Source organism: Crocuta crocuta, unplaced genomic scaffold, assembly GCF_008692635.1.
Source record: "Crocuta crocuta isolate KB4526 unplaced genomic scaffold, BGI_CrCroc_1.0 scaffold217, whole genome shotgun sequence".
NCBI lineage: Eukaryota > Metazoa > Chordata > Mammalia > Carnivora > Hyaenidae > Crocuta > Crocuta crocuta.
Genome location: NW_027532208.1, coordinates 512,067 through 527,057, shown reverse-complemented (window position 1 = coordinate 527,057; position 14,991 = coordinate 512,067). Strand labels below are relative to the sequence as shown.

Sequence of the window (14,991 nt, the reverse complement as noted above, 5' to 3'; positions counted from 1 at the left end):
GGGGGGGGGGGGGGGGGGGGGCGGGAACAGAGGGGACGCCCAGCTCTGGGGCCAGCTGTGGGTCCGGCTGCCCCTTCTCCCCCAGGCCCTGGTCACAACTCACCGTGGATCCCAATCATGTGCTCCAGGATGAGAACCCTCTCCGCCAGGATCTTCAGAGCTTCCCGCAGCTGCTGCACCCCCTCACCCTGGTGGGGAGGAAGCAGCCAGGTCAGGGCTGTCACAGGGGCACGGCCGGGGCCCCCGAGGCTTCCGTGCACACGTCTATCCGGCCTTCCCCGCTCCCGCCTCCTACCCCGCCATGTCACCTCCCTCAGCACAACAGCCATGTGCCAGGCCTGGGGTGTGGAGTCGTGTTTGCAGGCAAGGAATCTGAGGCACATGGCCCCCTGGAGCCTCGCTTCTTCCTCCTCCCAGGGCTACCTGGCTGCTTGCCCTGCGTGCCCTTCCTCCCAGGAAATACCCTGCCGAGGGCATAGCCCCTCGCACAGGTGGCGGTGTTTTCCTGGTCCCTTTGCTGGCACTGTCCACCCGAGAGCTCTCTGGGGGGTGCACCCCAGCGAGAAAAAGAGAAGCCTTCTGGAGTGTCACCCATGGGCAGAGGGCCTGTGTGCCAAGACATGCAGATGAGCTGGCTGATGGAGAAGACAGGTGTCAAGGCCGCTTTGAAACAGAAAGTGATGGTGAGATCAGGCCCCGCCCTGCTGTCAGCCCCCAGAACGGGCGCTTTTGGTGGCGNCCTTCCCCGCTCCCGCCTCCTACCCCGCCATGTCACCTCCCTCAGCACAACAGCCATGTGCCAGGCCTGGGGTGTGGAGTCGTGTTTGCAGGCAAGGAATCTGAGGCACATGGCCCCCTGGAGCCTCGCTTCTTCCTCCTCCCAGGGCTACCTGGCTGCTTGCCCTGCGTGCCCTTCCTCCCAGGAAATACCCTGCCGAGGGCATAGCCCCTCGCACAGGTGGCGGTGTTTTCCTGGTCCCTTTGCTGGCACTGTCCACCCGAGAGCTCTCTGGGGGGTGCACCCCAGCGAGAAAAAGAGAAGCCTTCTGGAGTGTCACCCATGGGCAGAGGGCCTGTGTGCCAAGACATGCAGATGAGCTGGCTGATGGAGAAGACAGGTGTCAAGGCCGCTTTGAAACAGAAAGTGATGGTGAGGCGATCAGGCTCCGCCCTGCTGTCAGCCCCCAGAACAGGCGCTTTTGGTGGCATAACGTGACAGCTCTGTCACGACATTCAGAGCAGCCAAGTTTCGAACAAAACAAAAGGAAAACCAAAAAGTAACCTACAGGAGAGAGGCCTTCCGTCCAGGGGACCACAGGCCCCAAGAAGCCACAAGGCAGGCAGGGTCTGGGATCAGGGCGCCCCAGTGAGGAGCAGAGGGTCCAGGGCCCCCTCTGAGCCCCATGTCCCTGGGCCACGGGGTGCAGGCTTACGGAATGCAAAGGGGTGGAGGCGTGAGTATCACTTCTGTCCCCCATGGGCCTTGGTACCCACATCTTCCTCCCACGGCCCTCCCGCCGCCCACAGCTGCTCCGCCTGAAGCCTCTCCCTGCCTCCCAGTCCTGCATGGCCCTCCCAAAGGTCCCCCTGCCGAGCTCTGACACGCACAGGGCCTTCTGACTCTCCGCTGATGAGGTCTCCCTGCCGGCCCCACTGCCCTCACCCCCTTTATCCATCGCGCCGGTCTCTGGCACCCCCCTGCTCCCAGAAGGTAGTGGGTCCTCACGGCCATGCCGCGCTCCATCTCTGTCCCCGCCCTGCCCCATCTTGCCCTGGCCCCTGTCTGCTGCCGTCTACGTGTCTGTGCATGGGGGACTCCACAGCCTGCAGCCTCCTTACGTAAGGGGCTCTCTTCCTCAGGGTCCTCCCTGTCTTCCGGCCAGGAGCCAGGAGCCCCATCCGTGCAACCCCCAGTGCAGAATGAGCACACTATGCCACAATCGTCACTTCCCTCATCTGTCTCCTCCGCGGGGCTGGGACCCTGCTCACCCCGTGGCCCAGCGCCCTGCGGGCTGACAGGTGTCAGAGCAGATGTGCCGGGCACCGGCCCGCCCGCCGCGGCACAGCCGAGGGGGACCGTTACCTCTGCGGCAGCCTTCTCCTCTTCTTGCCCCTTCCCGCCAGGCTCGCCCTGGGAAGAAAGTCAAGCTGTCCGCAACCGGCGTGGGGCGCGGGGGCGCCTCGCTACCCTCCCCAGCTTCCAGGGCAGACCGTGGGGCGGCTTGGGCCCGCAGAGCCTGGGGACAGGGTGCCGGGGCCTGGAGCTTGATGGCCACACCCATGGGAGCTCCTGCCCTGGGGGGGAGCAGAGCAGCGGCGCCAAGGCCCCAGGTGACCCTGCACAGCCCGGCACGGGTTGACTTTAGGGGCACCGAGGGGCCAGGTTTGAAATCCCACGAGCCTGCATCTCAGCTCTTCCAGGGATCAAGCCTCTCTCTGCTTCCACCTCTGAACCCAGGTCAGTAATACCAGCTGCACAAGGACACCTACGTGCTATCCTATGTGACCTTGAGCAGTTTACCATACTTCTCTGTGCCTCAGTATTCTCATCTCTAAAATGAGGTAATAATACTGCCTACCTCCCAGGAGTATGAGGAAGATTCAAGAAATCAACACTGGTAACGAGCTTTGACTGGCACCTGGGGCCACAAGTTCATGACAGGGCTTGTTTAGCAGACAGAAGCCAGGAGGAGGCATGGCTTCAGAGGCTAACACTCCCGGGTTTCAATCTCGGCTCCACCATTGCCTCACTGTGTGACTTTGGGCAAGTTACTTAGCCTCTCTGAGTCTTAGCTGCCAGTTCTCAAAAATGGGGTGAATAAAGTCCTGCCTGCTGGGTTGCAAATGAAGCTTAAACTCACTATTTCTGAAGAGTGCCTCCCTTGCGGCCAGCACATAGGAGGTGCTCAGCAAAGAGCCATCCCTCCTCCCTGGCTGCCTTCCCCTAACTTTAGACTTGGGGACGGAGGAGGACGTTGAGACATAAATTCTTGTTTCTAAGAAGGCAAATTAGAGGCCGGCTGTCTGAGCCTCTATTCTTGGAAGGTTCAGAGGAGGGAGGGGACTCTGCAGGTCACACAGCACGTTAACTCAGGGGTCTGGGCTCCTTGGAAGAGATCTGAGGACCTTCATCCCAGTGAGGGGCTCCCCATCTTCTAAGGGCACCCCTTCCCAACTCGGGCAGTGGGGACCACACGCAGGTGCCCCTTCTCTGGGTGGGGTACAGTCAGGCCATGTTTGGGGGTGCTGTGGGGCTGAGTCAGGCGAGGCCTCTGGGACAGACCTCCGCCCACCTGGTATCCCCGGGGCCGCCCCGAGCCCACCGCCCTGGGAATGACCCATCGGCACAGCCCCTCACTTACAGCCGGTCCCATCATGCCCCGCTCTCCCGCCAGGCCCTGCAGAAAGTCAGACAAAGGAGATCAGGCCTTGCCTGCCACCCCAGTACCTCCGTCCTCACCTTACCCTCCCCTGCGTGGGCTCGGGGTCTGAAACACGGGACGGGAGGAGGATGGCGTGGAGGGGACGGGAATGCCCCACCTGGGGGACACCCTTCCCTGGCTCCTCCACAAGCCTCGGCTTGCTCTTCTCCGCTGAGAAACAGGCCACGTGTGTATGGTTACCAACCCGGAGCCGGCACAGATGGCGAAGCCCGCAGCGCCCTGCTCACAGAGAGACGGGCCCCCAGGGATGAGTGCCAGCAACGCCAACCGCGAGGGTCCCACTGGGGGACTCCCGTCCGTACTGATGTCCAGCCCGAGGGCTCCCTGGTACCCATGTGCCTCCCACAGGTGGAACCCTGACTTCCCCAACCCCCCCCACCCTGTAGACACCTCCTCGGAAGGTGGCTCCCCATCCTCCCAGCTGCTCCCCCACACGCCTGGGAGGTAACTTTCCTTTACTTCTCCTGCCAAGTCTGTTCCATCAGCCAGACCTGTCACGTCCACTTTCTGAACACGTCTGTTCCCTTTGCTGCTCGGGTACCATCACTTAATGCAAGTCACCTTCTCGTCACCCCCAAGCGCTCCCGAGGTCTCCTCCCTGGATGCACTGCTCCACTGCATCCCTGCCCTCCATTCCCGCACCACAGCCAGGAGGGAAGGGGCCTCTTAAAGATGTAAATCAGATCATGGGATCCCCCTCCCTAAGACTCAGAGCCCCCCTTCTTCTATGACAGAAACCCACACTCTCTGCCTTGCCTCATCTCACCCCCACTCTCCTCAGTCAGCACTGGGCTTTTCCCTGCCCCAGGGCCTTTGCACTTGCTCTTCTGGCTATGGAGAGGGCCCTTTCTTGGCATCTTTGCATAGCTGTTAGCTCTGGTTCCTTAGGTCTCAGCTGAAGCGTCACCTCTGCACATCTGTCATGCCTCGCTTGCCTGGGCCCCCTCACCCTGTCACATCGCCTCATTTCCTCCTTTCCTGACACTGTTTCCTGACACTGCCTCCCCTGTTGTACCATCTGCCTCTGCGGGGCTCCTGATGTCCTTGCTCTTGTGCCCAGCACAGTGTCTGATGCAATGGAGTCCCCAAGAGATATCTGGTTAACGAAGAACATTTATTAAGGGTCTCCTGAGAGCCTGGAATTTTTCCTCGATTATCCCCTTTACATCTCACAATGAGCCCGCCCACGAAGGGAAACCAAGAGCTGGGACGGGGGGTGGGGTGGGCAGTGACTTGCTCAGGGTCACCCAGATGGAAACTGGCAGAGCAGGACTTCAAACCCAGGTCTCTCTGTACTGCTCAGAGGAGGAAAGTCGGGGCCACCTGGTCCTTTGCCATGGTCCCTTCCCACTCGTCTGACCCATGTCTAGAAGACTTTCCCTCACCCCAGCCTCAGAGGCCTCGACTCTGTGGCAGGGATGGAGACAAACAGTGGCTGGGTCACCAAACTGGTCCCACCGTCCATGGCGAAGCACTGGCCCTTCCACGGTGAGCAGAGCAGGCTGGGGGCTATTCTGACATGGTCCACATCTGGGCTAACCTCGGAACCTCTCTCCATCCCTGCAGTGTGGGGGGCTGGGTGGGCCCTGGCAGGGGATCATGGAAGGGGCTCTTCAGGGCCTGTCCAGTGGGCTGCTGGGGAACCGGGGACAGGCTGGGCACTGCCTGGTGCCCCGGTGCCTTTGGGCATCCCAGTCGCTCCCTCTTGGGGGGGGGGGGCGGAGGAACTGCTTCGACTGGCTCCTCTGAATCTCCTTGGAATCTTGGGGGCCTGGGGCCCCACAAGGATACGGTCTGCACAGCCCCCCGAGTGGAACTACCCCAAGGGCCCGAAGACCCTGAAGATAGACCCCCTCGCAGGATGAAGGCTATCCCAAAGCACCCAGCACATTCTCAGCAACGGCTGAAGGCAGCTGGGGAAAGCCTGAGAGTGGCCCCATTCCTGCTGCTCCCCTGCTGTGTGACTCTGGGCAAGCGACTAAACCTCTCTGTGCCTCCACTTCCCACCACCACTGGGAGGGAACGATGGCGAATCCCGAACGCAGGTGGCACAGGCAGCCCGGGGAGGGGCCTCTCTGTCCCTCACCACGCTCCTGCCCTATTACTGTCACCCTCTTTGGCCCACTCCTAACCCTCCTCTCTGAGGGTCGCCCCGACCTCCACTTCCCGCAGATGGAGTGCCCGCCTGCCCCTCCCCCATGCTGTCTCCAGGTGTAAAAACACACAGTGGGGACAACAAGGAGCAGAACACTGGTTCTTCGACGTCTCGAATCTAGGCTCTACGGGGCTGCCCTTTGGCCCCCCTCAGTGGCCGTATGCTCAGTTTGGGGTGCTGGAGTCCCAGGTGTTTGGGGAATGTTCAAGGATCTAAAGGGGTGAAGGGGCACGTGGACTCCCAAGGTCCCAGCAGACACGCGGCCAAGGCCCAGATTCCCGCCCGGCAGTATAGGGGCCACCTCTAGCCACCCCCTAAGCGGAGCCTGAGCTCCAGACCTCGGGGCCCTAGGTCCCGACAGGCTATAGGATGGGGGCGGGGCCGCAGAAGCTCCACCCCTTCCGGCCTCCGGGCGGCCCCTCCCTGGTGTGATTGGTTCCCAGTGCCCTGGCTTCTGCAGCACAAAACACACCGCACCCCAGCACTGTCTCTCCTTTGCTCCCTCTAACAACCCACAAGCGAAGCCCTGTACCCCTGTCTTAGCAGCCAAGGCAGCCGGAAGTCACACAGCCGGAGAGGTGGAGCAAGCTGGGGCTTGGGGCCACCTCACCAGGCTTCGGGGCGCCCTCGCACACACAGGGGACTCTCGGGGGGGGGAGGGCGACAGGCTGGGGTGGACATTCTGTGATTCCGTATGTCCTCAGGAGGCACCTGGGCTCTAAGGGTCTCTGTCAGCTCATCTCTGAGACAAGAAGGACGCCAGCATCTCGCCGGCACGAGGGAGAGGACAGAAAAGGGCTGCGGTGGCTGAGGAGGCCAGGGTCACACACACCTCCCCTGGGGCCTGCCTGGGTCCCCGCTGCAGAGAGGCCATGTGGGCTGGTCCCTTTCTGAGCAACTCCTGCTGGTAAGAAGCCTGGCTCTTCTTTCCTGGGGAGGCCACCCCCGCCCCCGGCCCCTGCCAGAAATGGGGGAAGTCCTTACCTGGGTTCCAGGCACACCTGGGGGTCCTGGGGGACCGTGTGGTCCAGGAGGACCTGTGGGCAGAGTCACACATGCTCACCTGGGGCCAGTCCCCGGCCCACCTTTAGAGGGAGAGCTCACCTCCACCGCCCTCTCCCGCAGCCCTGATATTGCAGCCAGCTCCCCGCACCCCTTCTCCAGCCAGCCAGTCTCCTGGCAAATCTCTCCCAGGTCTGCCCCTCCTCCGGGCCTCGGACCCTACCCCTCCGAGGCCATCCTTCTTGCCTGAGTTACAACAACAGCGTCCTGACCAGCCACTCTCCATGTGGCCACCCAGAGCCAACTTCCAGTTGGGTCCCTCTCAGGGGTCCTGAGGACCTCAGCCCGGCCCTCTCCCTGCTTCTCGCCCAAATCCTCTCCCGCAAAGCTCCTCTGCTTCTGTGCCTTTGCAGATGCTGTTCCTCCTGGAGCTTCTCCATCCATTCTACAGCCTGGCAAATTCTTTCCTACTGTCTCAGGCTGAGCATCACCTCCTCCAGGAAGCCTTCTGGTACTACCCACCCCCACCCCTCCTCTGGGCCAGTCTCTGATAGGGAACCAGCCACCACCCATGGCCAGAGTCCATTTATATGTCTGCTCCAGGCGTAGGGAGTGCTCGGTGAGTACAGGAGAGGTTAAGTGGCTGATGGGGAATGAGGCACCCACACAGCTGGACAAGCAGGGTGGGCCCCTGCCCTGCACTCCCCTTCCCTCCCTGCCAGTGAGGGTCCCTGGAAAGAGGAGGTCCAGCCTCTTAGAGCCCCCAGGGCCGTCCCCTCCCCCAGGGCCCCTGGTCTCTGCCACAAGGCCCAAGGCTTCCTGCCTCTCAAGGCTCCTGGGGCCACCCCTGAACTCCCCCTCTGCCTTCCCCTGGGCCTGAGCCTCCGTGAACCCCGGTGCAATCCCCACTCAGGCCCACATGGGGACAGCCCTGAGCTGCTTCACGGGGACACCTGGCAGAAACATTTGGGGTTCCTGTGTCCCATCCCACAAGGGAGCTGCCACCCAGAGGGGACTCACCTCAGGCCACATGGTGGGTTGTGGACAGAGCCAATCCCCAGCGCCCTGCCGAAGCCACGGCCCCCCCACCCAGCCAAGGGTGCCGGAGGGGGTGCCCGGTCCTGGCCAGGCTGTGCAGCTGCCTGTGCACTTACCTGGAGGGCCGGGGGGGCCCCGGGGCCCTGGGACACCAGCCAGCACCGTGTCTACGGCCCCAGAGGCCAGCTGTGCGTCTCTGTCTGTGGGCAGAGCAGAGGGGCCTGTGACTGGTGGGGGACACCTGCAGGGCTGGGGTGCTGGAGCTGGGCTCCCCCAGGGCCAGGAGGGCAGGCACCCCCTACCCCACCAGCCTCACAGCAGCCCCGGCGAGCAGATGCTCTTGCTCCCAGGTCAAAGGGCAGGCAAAGCGCAGGGGGCTCCATGTAAGGCACAAACTCCTTCCTGAGCACTCCAGGCCCTTGAGAGTCTGGCCCGGCCCCAGTCACCTCCCCAGGGCCCCCGGCCAGCACTCTCCTCCCCACTCCGCTCCACAGGCCCGTTCTGATGCACCTGACTGGCTCACTCCTGTGGGGCCTCCTCCAGGAAGCCCTCCCTGCCCAGCCCTCTGAGCTGCCTCTTCAGGGCCCATCGCTCAGCTGGGGGCAGGGGTGAGGTCTGTTCATGGCCCATCCTGACAAAGAGGTCTCTGCAGGGCAAGCCACATGTGATTTTGCCCTGACCATCCCCATAGTCAGACCCAGGAAACATGGCCACCTCTGCCCTCCCTCCACACCCAGAAGCCTGGACCACCCTTCCACTGGCTCACCGCGGCGGGCGGGGCCCGTTGGGACATCCCCACTCTTCCCCAAATTCATACTCAGGGACCCCCAGGTCGTGGGTGAGGAGGGTCCCATCTGACGAGGGCTTCGGACACTCGGGGGGGTAGGGTCAGGAAGGCAGTGACCGAGGCGCGTGGCCCAGACCCGGGCAGGCTGGGCCCCGGGGGTGGGTCCTGTGGCTCGGGGCTGGGCGGCTGAGCCCTGAACCCCTCAAGGCACCACACAGGTTGCATCGGCCCTCTCACCGTCCCCCCACATCTTCGTTGAGTCCCCACTTGCTCCGGAAGGCTCTGCTCTCGCCTGGCTGGGCCCCTGCACCCACTGTGGGCAGCCCAGAACCCCCATTCTGTTCAAGGATGAGTCACTTCCTCCAACCAGAGCAACTCCATCGGGGATAATACCCGTCTCCCACTCTACAAGTGGGGAAACTGAGGCTCGGAGTGGGACATTGGGATTCAGCCCCAGGTTTTAATGCTCAGGTTAGGGGCACCTGGGTGGCTCAGTCGGTTAAGCGTCTGATTTGGGTCATGATCTCGTGGTTCATGGGTTCGAGCCCCACATCGGGCTCTGTGCTGACAGCTCTGAGCCTGGAGCCTGCTTCGGATTCTATGTCTCTCTCTCTCCCTCTCTCAAAAATGAATAAACTTTAAAAATCTAAAATAATAGTAATAATAATAANGCCAGCCGGGGCCCCGGGGGTGGGTCCTGTGGCTCGGGGCTGGGCGGCTGAGCCCTGAACCCCTCAAGGCACCACACAGGTTGCATCGGCCCTCTCACCGTCCCCCCACATCTTCGTTGAGTCCCCACTTGCTCCGGAAGGCTCTGCTCTCGCCTGGCTGGGCCCCTGCACCCACTGTGGGCAGCCCAGAACCCCCATTCTGTTCAAGGATGAGTCACTTCCTCCAACCAGAGCAACTCCATCGGGGATAATACCCGTCTCCCACTCTACAAGTGGGGAAACTGAGGCTCGGAGTGGGACATTGGGATTCAGCCCCAGGTTTTAATGCTCAGGTTAGGGGCACCTGGGTGGCTCAGTCGGTTAAGCGTCTGATTTGGGTCATGATCTCGTGGTTCATGGGTTCGAGCCCCACATCGGGCTCTGTGCTGACAGCTCTGAGCCTGGAGCCTGCTTCGGATTCTATGTCTCTCTCTCTCCCTCTCTCAAAAATGAATAAACTTTAAAAATCTAAAATAATAGTAATAATAATAAAGCTCAGGTTAAGGGCTGTGCTGCCCGAGTGGGGACAGGAGCACCAGCAGGCAGGGGCTTGGGTGTCTCTAACGGAGACAAAGAGGTCCCATCCCCCACAGTGCCTGGGATTTCACTCCACACTGTCACTCACTCTTAAAACCCTCCCAAGTTTCCCAGAGCATTTAACCAAAAGACCCTCCTGTGGTGCCCCCAGCCCACTCTCGGGGCCTCCCTGACCCCCCTCTCCCCACAGGCAGGCGGATGCTCCTGGGTTCAGAAACACAGAGACGCCAGCCCCTGGGGGCCTGAGACTGCTTTGTTCACCGCTGCACCCCCAGTGACAAAAACTGTGTGCAGGACACATAGTAGGTGCTCAACCAATACTTGTCGCGTGGCCTACGTACAATGAGGCGACTTTCCAGGAGATGCAGCAATGGTGACCTTGGTGGTGCTGCTCTCACAGAAAGGGGAAACTGAGGCCAGTCCAGACAACAGGGACCTGTGGGGCATCAGGACCCCAGGGGCAGGAGCTGAACATTGGGGCAGGGACAGGCCGGGCTGGGGCCAAGAGCTGGGCTGGGGGACCCGTGTCAGACCCCACCAGAGACCCTTCCACCCCTCCCTGCAGAGCCTGGTCCCAGAAGCCGAGGCCGCGCCAACTGAGGGTCTGCTTGCCCAGGGCCCGCCCCTTGGTGGCACTCACCGTCCTTGCCCGTCGGCGGCTGCAGGGAGTAGAGGACACCCTGGGGGCCGTTCGGAGGGAAGCCCGGGCTGCCTGCTGGGCCAGGGGGGCCGGGGGGGCCAGGGCGCCCCATCTCTCCAGGAAGCCCACGGGGCCCTGGTGGCCCCAAGAGGCCTGCAGTGGGAGAAGAGGAGTCACATGGGGGCTGGGCCTGGTGGCTGACACTGCGGACGGGGTGACACCCAGCCCGGGGGTGGCCTCCAGACCATTGTCCCCGGAAGGCTGTCCCGGGACGTGAGTGAACCGGCTTTCCCTTCCGGCCTGGTGCACAGGGAGCGCAGGGGCAGGGTGGGAGGGGTGCGAGGCAGGGCCGACCCCTCCTGGGACCTCAGCTCTGGGGTCAGGGCACTGAGGGTAGCAGCCAGCCTGGGCTAACACGGAGCCTATGCCTTCCCTGCGGGGCCCAGGAGGACTGGGGGGCTCTCTGGAGGTGTTTAAATGGCCAAGCACAGTCCCCAGTCCCCAGCTGCGCCCCCCCCATGCCTGTACCCCCAGCGCCGGAGTCTCCCGTCCTTCCTGCAGCCCAGGATCAGACCAAGCCCTAAAGTGGGATGGATGGGGTGTCAGTGGGGGCGCTAGGGGGACGAAGGGAGCCCAGAGTCCCCCAAGATGGCAGTCATTAACCCCAGCAAGATCGGGGGTCATGGGAAACCTCGCCTGCTCAGATAGCAGAGAAAACCCACCCGCTCCCAGCGGCCAAAGTCAGATCTGGGGTGCAGGGTGTCCTTACCAGGAGGCCCCGCTGGGCCCTTCTCTCCTGCCTGGCCCCGGTCTCCTTTGGAGCCTGGGGGACCTGCCGGCCCGGGCGGTCCCGTCTGCCCCGGGGGCCCTGGGGAGAGAACGAGGTAAGCCCTGAGGACATGGACCACCTGGGCCATCAGGTCAGACCCGCCCAGACCCCAGACCCTGGAGCAGAGACCTCCTCCATCCTTAGTTTACAGACCATTTTTGTACCTATTAAGTCCCATGATCTCAAGAGCTACTTTTGTTCCCACTTGGCAAGTGGGGAAACAGGCTGAGGAAGGCATGGTCCCTTGCTCAAAGGCCCAGAACCAGCCTGCTCTCTCAAGAGTCCTACTGTCTCCCTGCTCGGGGTCGGGAACTGGGATCCTGGCAAAGAGCTCCCCAATGAGGCCTCCACGGGGACCCCAGGAAGCCCTGAAGGACACAAGTGCCCCTCTCATCTGCGCTTAAGAATTCCTGGGCTCCCCAGGTGTCACCATTTGTAGGTGTTGTGCGCCACCTGGTGGCCATTTCTCAGAACTGCACTTTGCCTGGTGAAGAGAAAGTGGCCCAGGAGACCCAGAGCACCTGTCAACTTCCCCCCACCCCATAGGGGCCGTGGGGCCTGGGTCTTCTGAGGGCTGGGAAATCTCCCTCCTCCCCAGTTCCAGAAGAAGGACTGAAGGAGGTAGGCATGGGCGCTGTCTGGTGTGACACCTAGGGGAGGGTAGCTAGAGAGGTGAGTGGGGGGACCCATCACCCCTCCTCCCACAGCCCCCCAGGACTAGATGCTCCCACTGCTGGCGGCTGTGCCCTCCCTTCTCTGCTCCCTGTCCCGACCGGACAGGCACACGCAGGAAACATAGCGTGTGAGCTCAGAGCTGAGTCTGGGCCCCGGCACTAAGAAGCTGGGGGCTCAACTGGGAGAGAGGCGCTTGAGGGAGAGCGTCGCCTGCAAAGGGCTATTGTTGGGCCAACAGTAATTGAGACAAGATGGTCCCAGATCATGGGGTTGACCCCAGGGGCCATTTCCCTGAGCCTCGGTTTCCTTCTCTGTAATCCCAAGCATTACCAAATTAGGGGAATGATGAGAAATGAGATCTGTATAGACTGGGATGATATGAAAATATTTAATAACTGGCACAGCACAGATAGTGACCAGTCAGAAGGGACAGCGGCCTTAAACCCCTGAGGTCTGCCATATTGCCAGACGTCAGCTACACGTGTCCCTGGGGTAAAGCCCCGGCACAGCACGCGGCGCAGAACAGGCATTCTTCAGCAATGCTCACGGCCCACTATCCCTAGTCTACAGTCCCCAGTGCTTCAGAGAGAAAAAACATTTACTCCTGATTTCAAAACACAGCAGGAGGGCACTTGGGTGGCTCAGTTGATTAAGTGTCTGACTCTGGCTCAGGTCATGATCTCTCAGTCTGAGGGTTCAAGCCCCGTGTCGGACTCTGTGCTGACAGCTCAGAGTCTGGAGCCTGCTTCCGAGTCTTGTCTCCCTCTCTCTCTGCCCCTCCCCTGCTTTTGTTCTGTATCTCAAAAATAAATAAATGTTTAAAAAACTGTTTGAGGGAGAAGAGACTCAGCCAGAGTTCAGTGAGCCCCTCCCGGCCCCAGGAGGTGGTGGGAGGCAGTAATCTCCCTGTAAACCAGAGCTGGAGGGCACGGGCTGGACTGGGGGGTGGGGTGAGGGGGTAAGCGTTGATGCTAAGAGACGGCAAGGTAGGTCATGGTGACATGTGTGGAGCTGAATGGCGACAAGGAAGGATGGGGGTCTGAGGAGGCAGCTGTGACCTGGCTTCCAGGAGGAACTGAACGAACCCCAATGGCCAGACCCTCCCTTTTTCTTTTTTTTTTTTTTAATGTTTTTTATTCATTTCTAGGAGACAGAGAGGGAGAGACAGCGTGAGCAGGGGAGGGTCAGAGAGAGAGGGAGACACAGACTCTGCAACAGGCTCCAGGCTCTGAGCTGGCAGTCAGCACAGAGCCCGACGCGGGGCTCGAACCCACGAACCACGAGATCATGACCTAAGCGAAAGTCGGACGCTTAACTGACTAAGCCACCCAGGTGCCCCCAAACCCTCCCTTTTTCTAAGAGAAGCTGGAAATCCTGATTTTCATGTGAACCCCGCTTCCGAAAAGTTAGCTCACTGTTTCGACATAGCAGGTGGGCATGCTGGATCCCTACAGCCTGACCTCGAGGTGGAGGCCCTGGGGGGCCGGGCCCAGGTCGCTCTGGCCGCGGGCCTCACTCACCGGCAGGGCCTGTGGGCCTTCTCCTTCCGGGCCCCGGGTGGGCGAGGGGGATGGCGTCAGGGAGGAAGTCCTCGTTCCAGGGTGGTGGGGTGCTCTGGGGGGCCGGCAGGTCATTGCCCGGGCCTGCGGGCTGCTCCGCTGCCTCCAGCAGCAGAACCTGGGGACAAGGGCAGAGGTCAGGCCCCCCGCCAGGCCTGAGATGCGTGCCTACAGCCGCCTGATGCCAGGCAGGGGTGATCGTGCCCCTCCTGGGACAGCCGCTCCCCTGGCTGGAATATTCCCCCACCCCTGCCCTCCTCCCCTTCCCATTTCCAGAGAGTCTGGACCCCGGGCTCACGCAGGTCACCCCTGGGACACTTTCAGACTCTCTGGACTCCACTCCTGGAGCTGCCTCACCCCCTTCCCTGGCGCCTCCCAGGGCACTTGTCCCTCACACGGCCTGGCTTAGGGCACACGCAACGTGGCCAAGGAATGTTTGTGGATGGAAGGAGGGAAGGAGAGAAGGAAGAAAATAGAGAAAAAAAAAAAAAAGAAATAGAGAATGAGAAAGAAACAAATATAAAGGGTCCTGGCTTGATTTTTAGTAGGAGCTCTAGGAAAGCAAAAGGTGGCGTGGAAAGCTGCCGGGTCCCCTCCCCTTGAGGGAGCTGGGGGTCAAACACTGCAGAGCCAGGGCCTGGGCAGCGACACTGTCTCCGTAATTCAGGTGAACTGGGAGCCGGGTCCCAGAGGCCCCAGCAAGTCCCTGCTGTCCCTAAAGAGGCCAGCAGGGAGCGCTGCACACCAGGGATCAAAGCGAGGCAGCCTGGTGGGTGCTGGGTCGCAGGGTAGGCCCACCCCCAGAGAGGGGTCCCAGGCCTGTCCCACAGAGTCGGCTTCCTGCTCCGCCCACCGCGTGCCCAAGTCTCTGCTCCCGGATCTGCCTGAAGGACAGAAAGCCCCATGTGTCTGGTTCCCTCCAGCCTTGAGGCAGAACCCTGCATCCTGCTAGATTCCCTGACAGCCGCTCCCCACGTGGAGGAGGGCCAGAATCAGTGTATCTGGCTTCCCCCAGGCCCCCCCCCACCCCCATGCCCCTTCGCCTGCCCCGCCCTCCCTCTGGCCCTGGGTCTGTGGCCCCAGGGTCCCCACCTGCCCCCATCCCCTCCTGGGCCTCACCAGCTTTGCTCCAGCTGCTGGAAGGACCCCAGGGTCCCTCCTGCCCTGAGACTCCCCACCCCCATGTCCTCAGAGGGCCGCCAATACCCCGGCCCCGCCAGCCCTTCCCTTCACTCCTGAGCCACTGCACAATCACTTTGTATCGAGAACCATGGGTGGGAGCAGGCGCCCCTTGCTCTCCCCCCAGACCCCGCCTGGGTCAAGTGCCTCCTGATTGGGGTGCTCAGGCCCCTGCTGCCCCCCAAGCTGGTTTGAATCCAGCTCTCCCACTAGGCGGCTGCCGCCGTGTGACCTTGTGCAAGCATTGTGACATCCGGACCTCGGTTTTCCCATCAGCAAAGCGGAGGCGAGAACACCGACGGCGTGCCGCACTGGGCCGCGGCTCCTCCTGCAGACACTGCTGGGTCCCAGGGACAAAGGGCAGCCTTCACGGCACCCAGGCCTGGGCTGGGCTGTGGTTTGGCGGGGGGGGGAGGGCGGTGAGGAAGGGGCCCCCA

The 14,991-nt window shown here is 61.9% G+C and overlaps 1 protein-coding gene across 1 annotated transcript in view; it reads right to left on the bottom strand.

The window, feature by feature from the left end:
- Positions 1–14,991, bottom strand: part of COL26A1 (collagen type XXVI alpha 1 chain) — a 120,794-nt gene that overhangs the window by 2,421 nt on the left and 103,382 nt on the right. Inside the window, exons 5-12 of the mRNA XM_077777859.1 lie at positions 13,337–13,493; positions 11,082–11,180; positions 10,313–10,465; positions 7,755–7,838; positions 6,583–6,635; positions 3,363–3,398; positions 2,084–2,131; positions 104–188 (exon numbers count right to left, since the gene is read on the bottom strand). Of these exons, the coding sequence (XP_077633985.1) occupies positions 104–188; positions 2,084–2,131; positions 3,363–3,398; positions 6,583–6,635; positions 7,755–7,838; positions 10,313–10,465; positions 11,082–11,180; positions 13,337–13,493 (715 nt within the window). The remainder of the gene's footprint in view (positions 1–103; positions 189–2,083; positions 2,132–3,362; positions 3,399–6,582; positions 6,636–7,754; positions 7,839–10,312; positions 10,466–11,081; positions 11,181–13,336; positions 13,494–14,991) is intronic.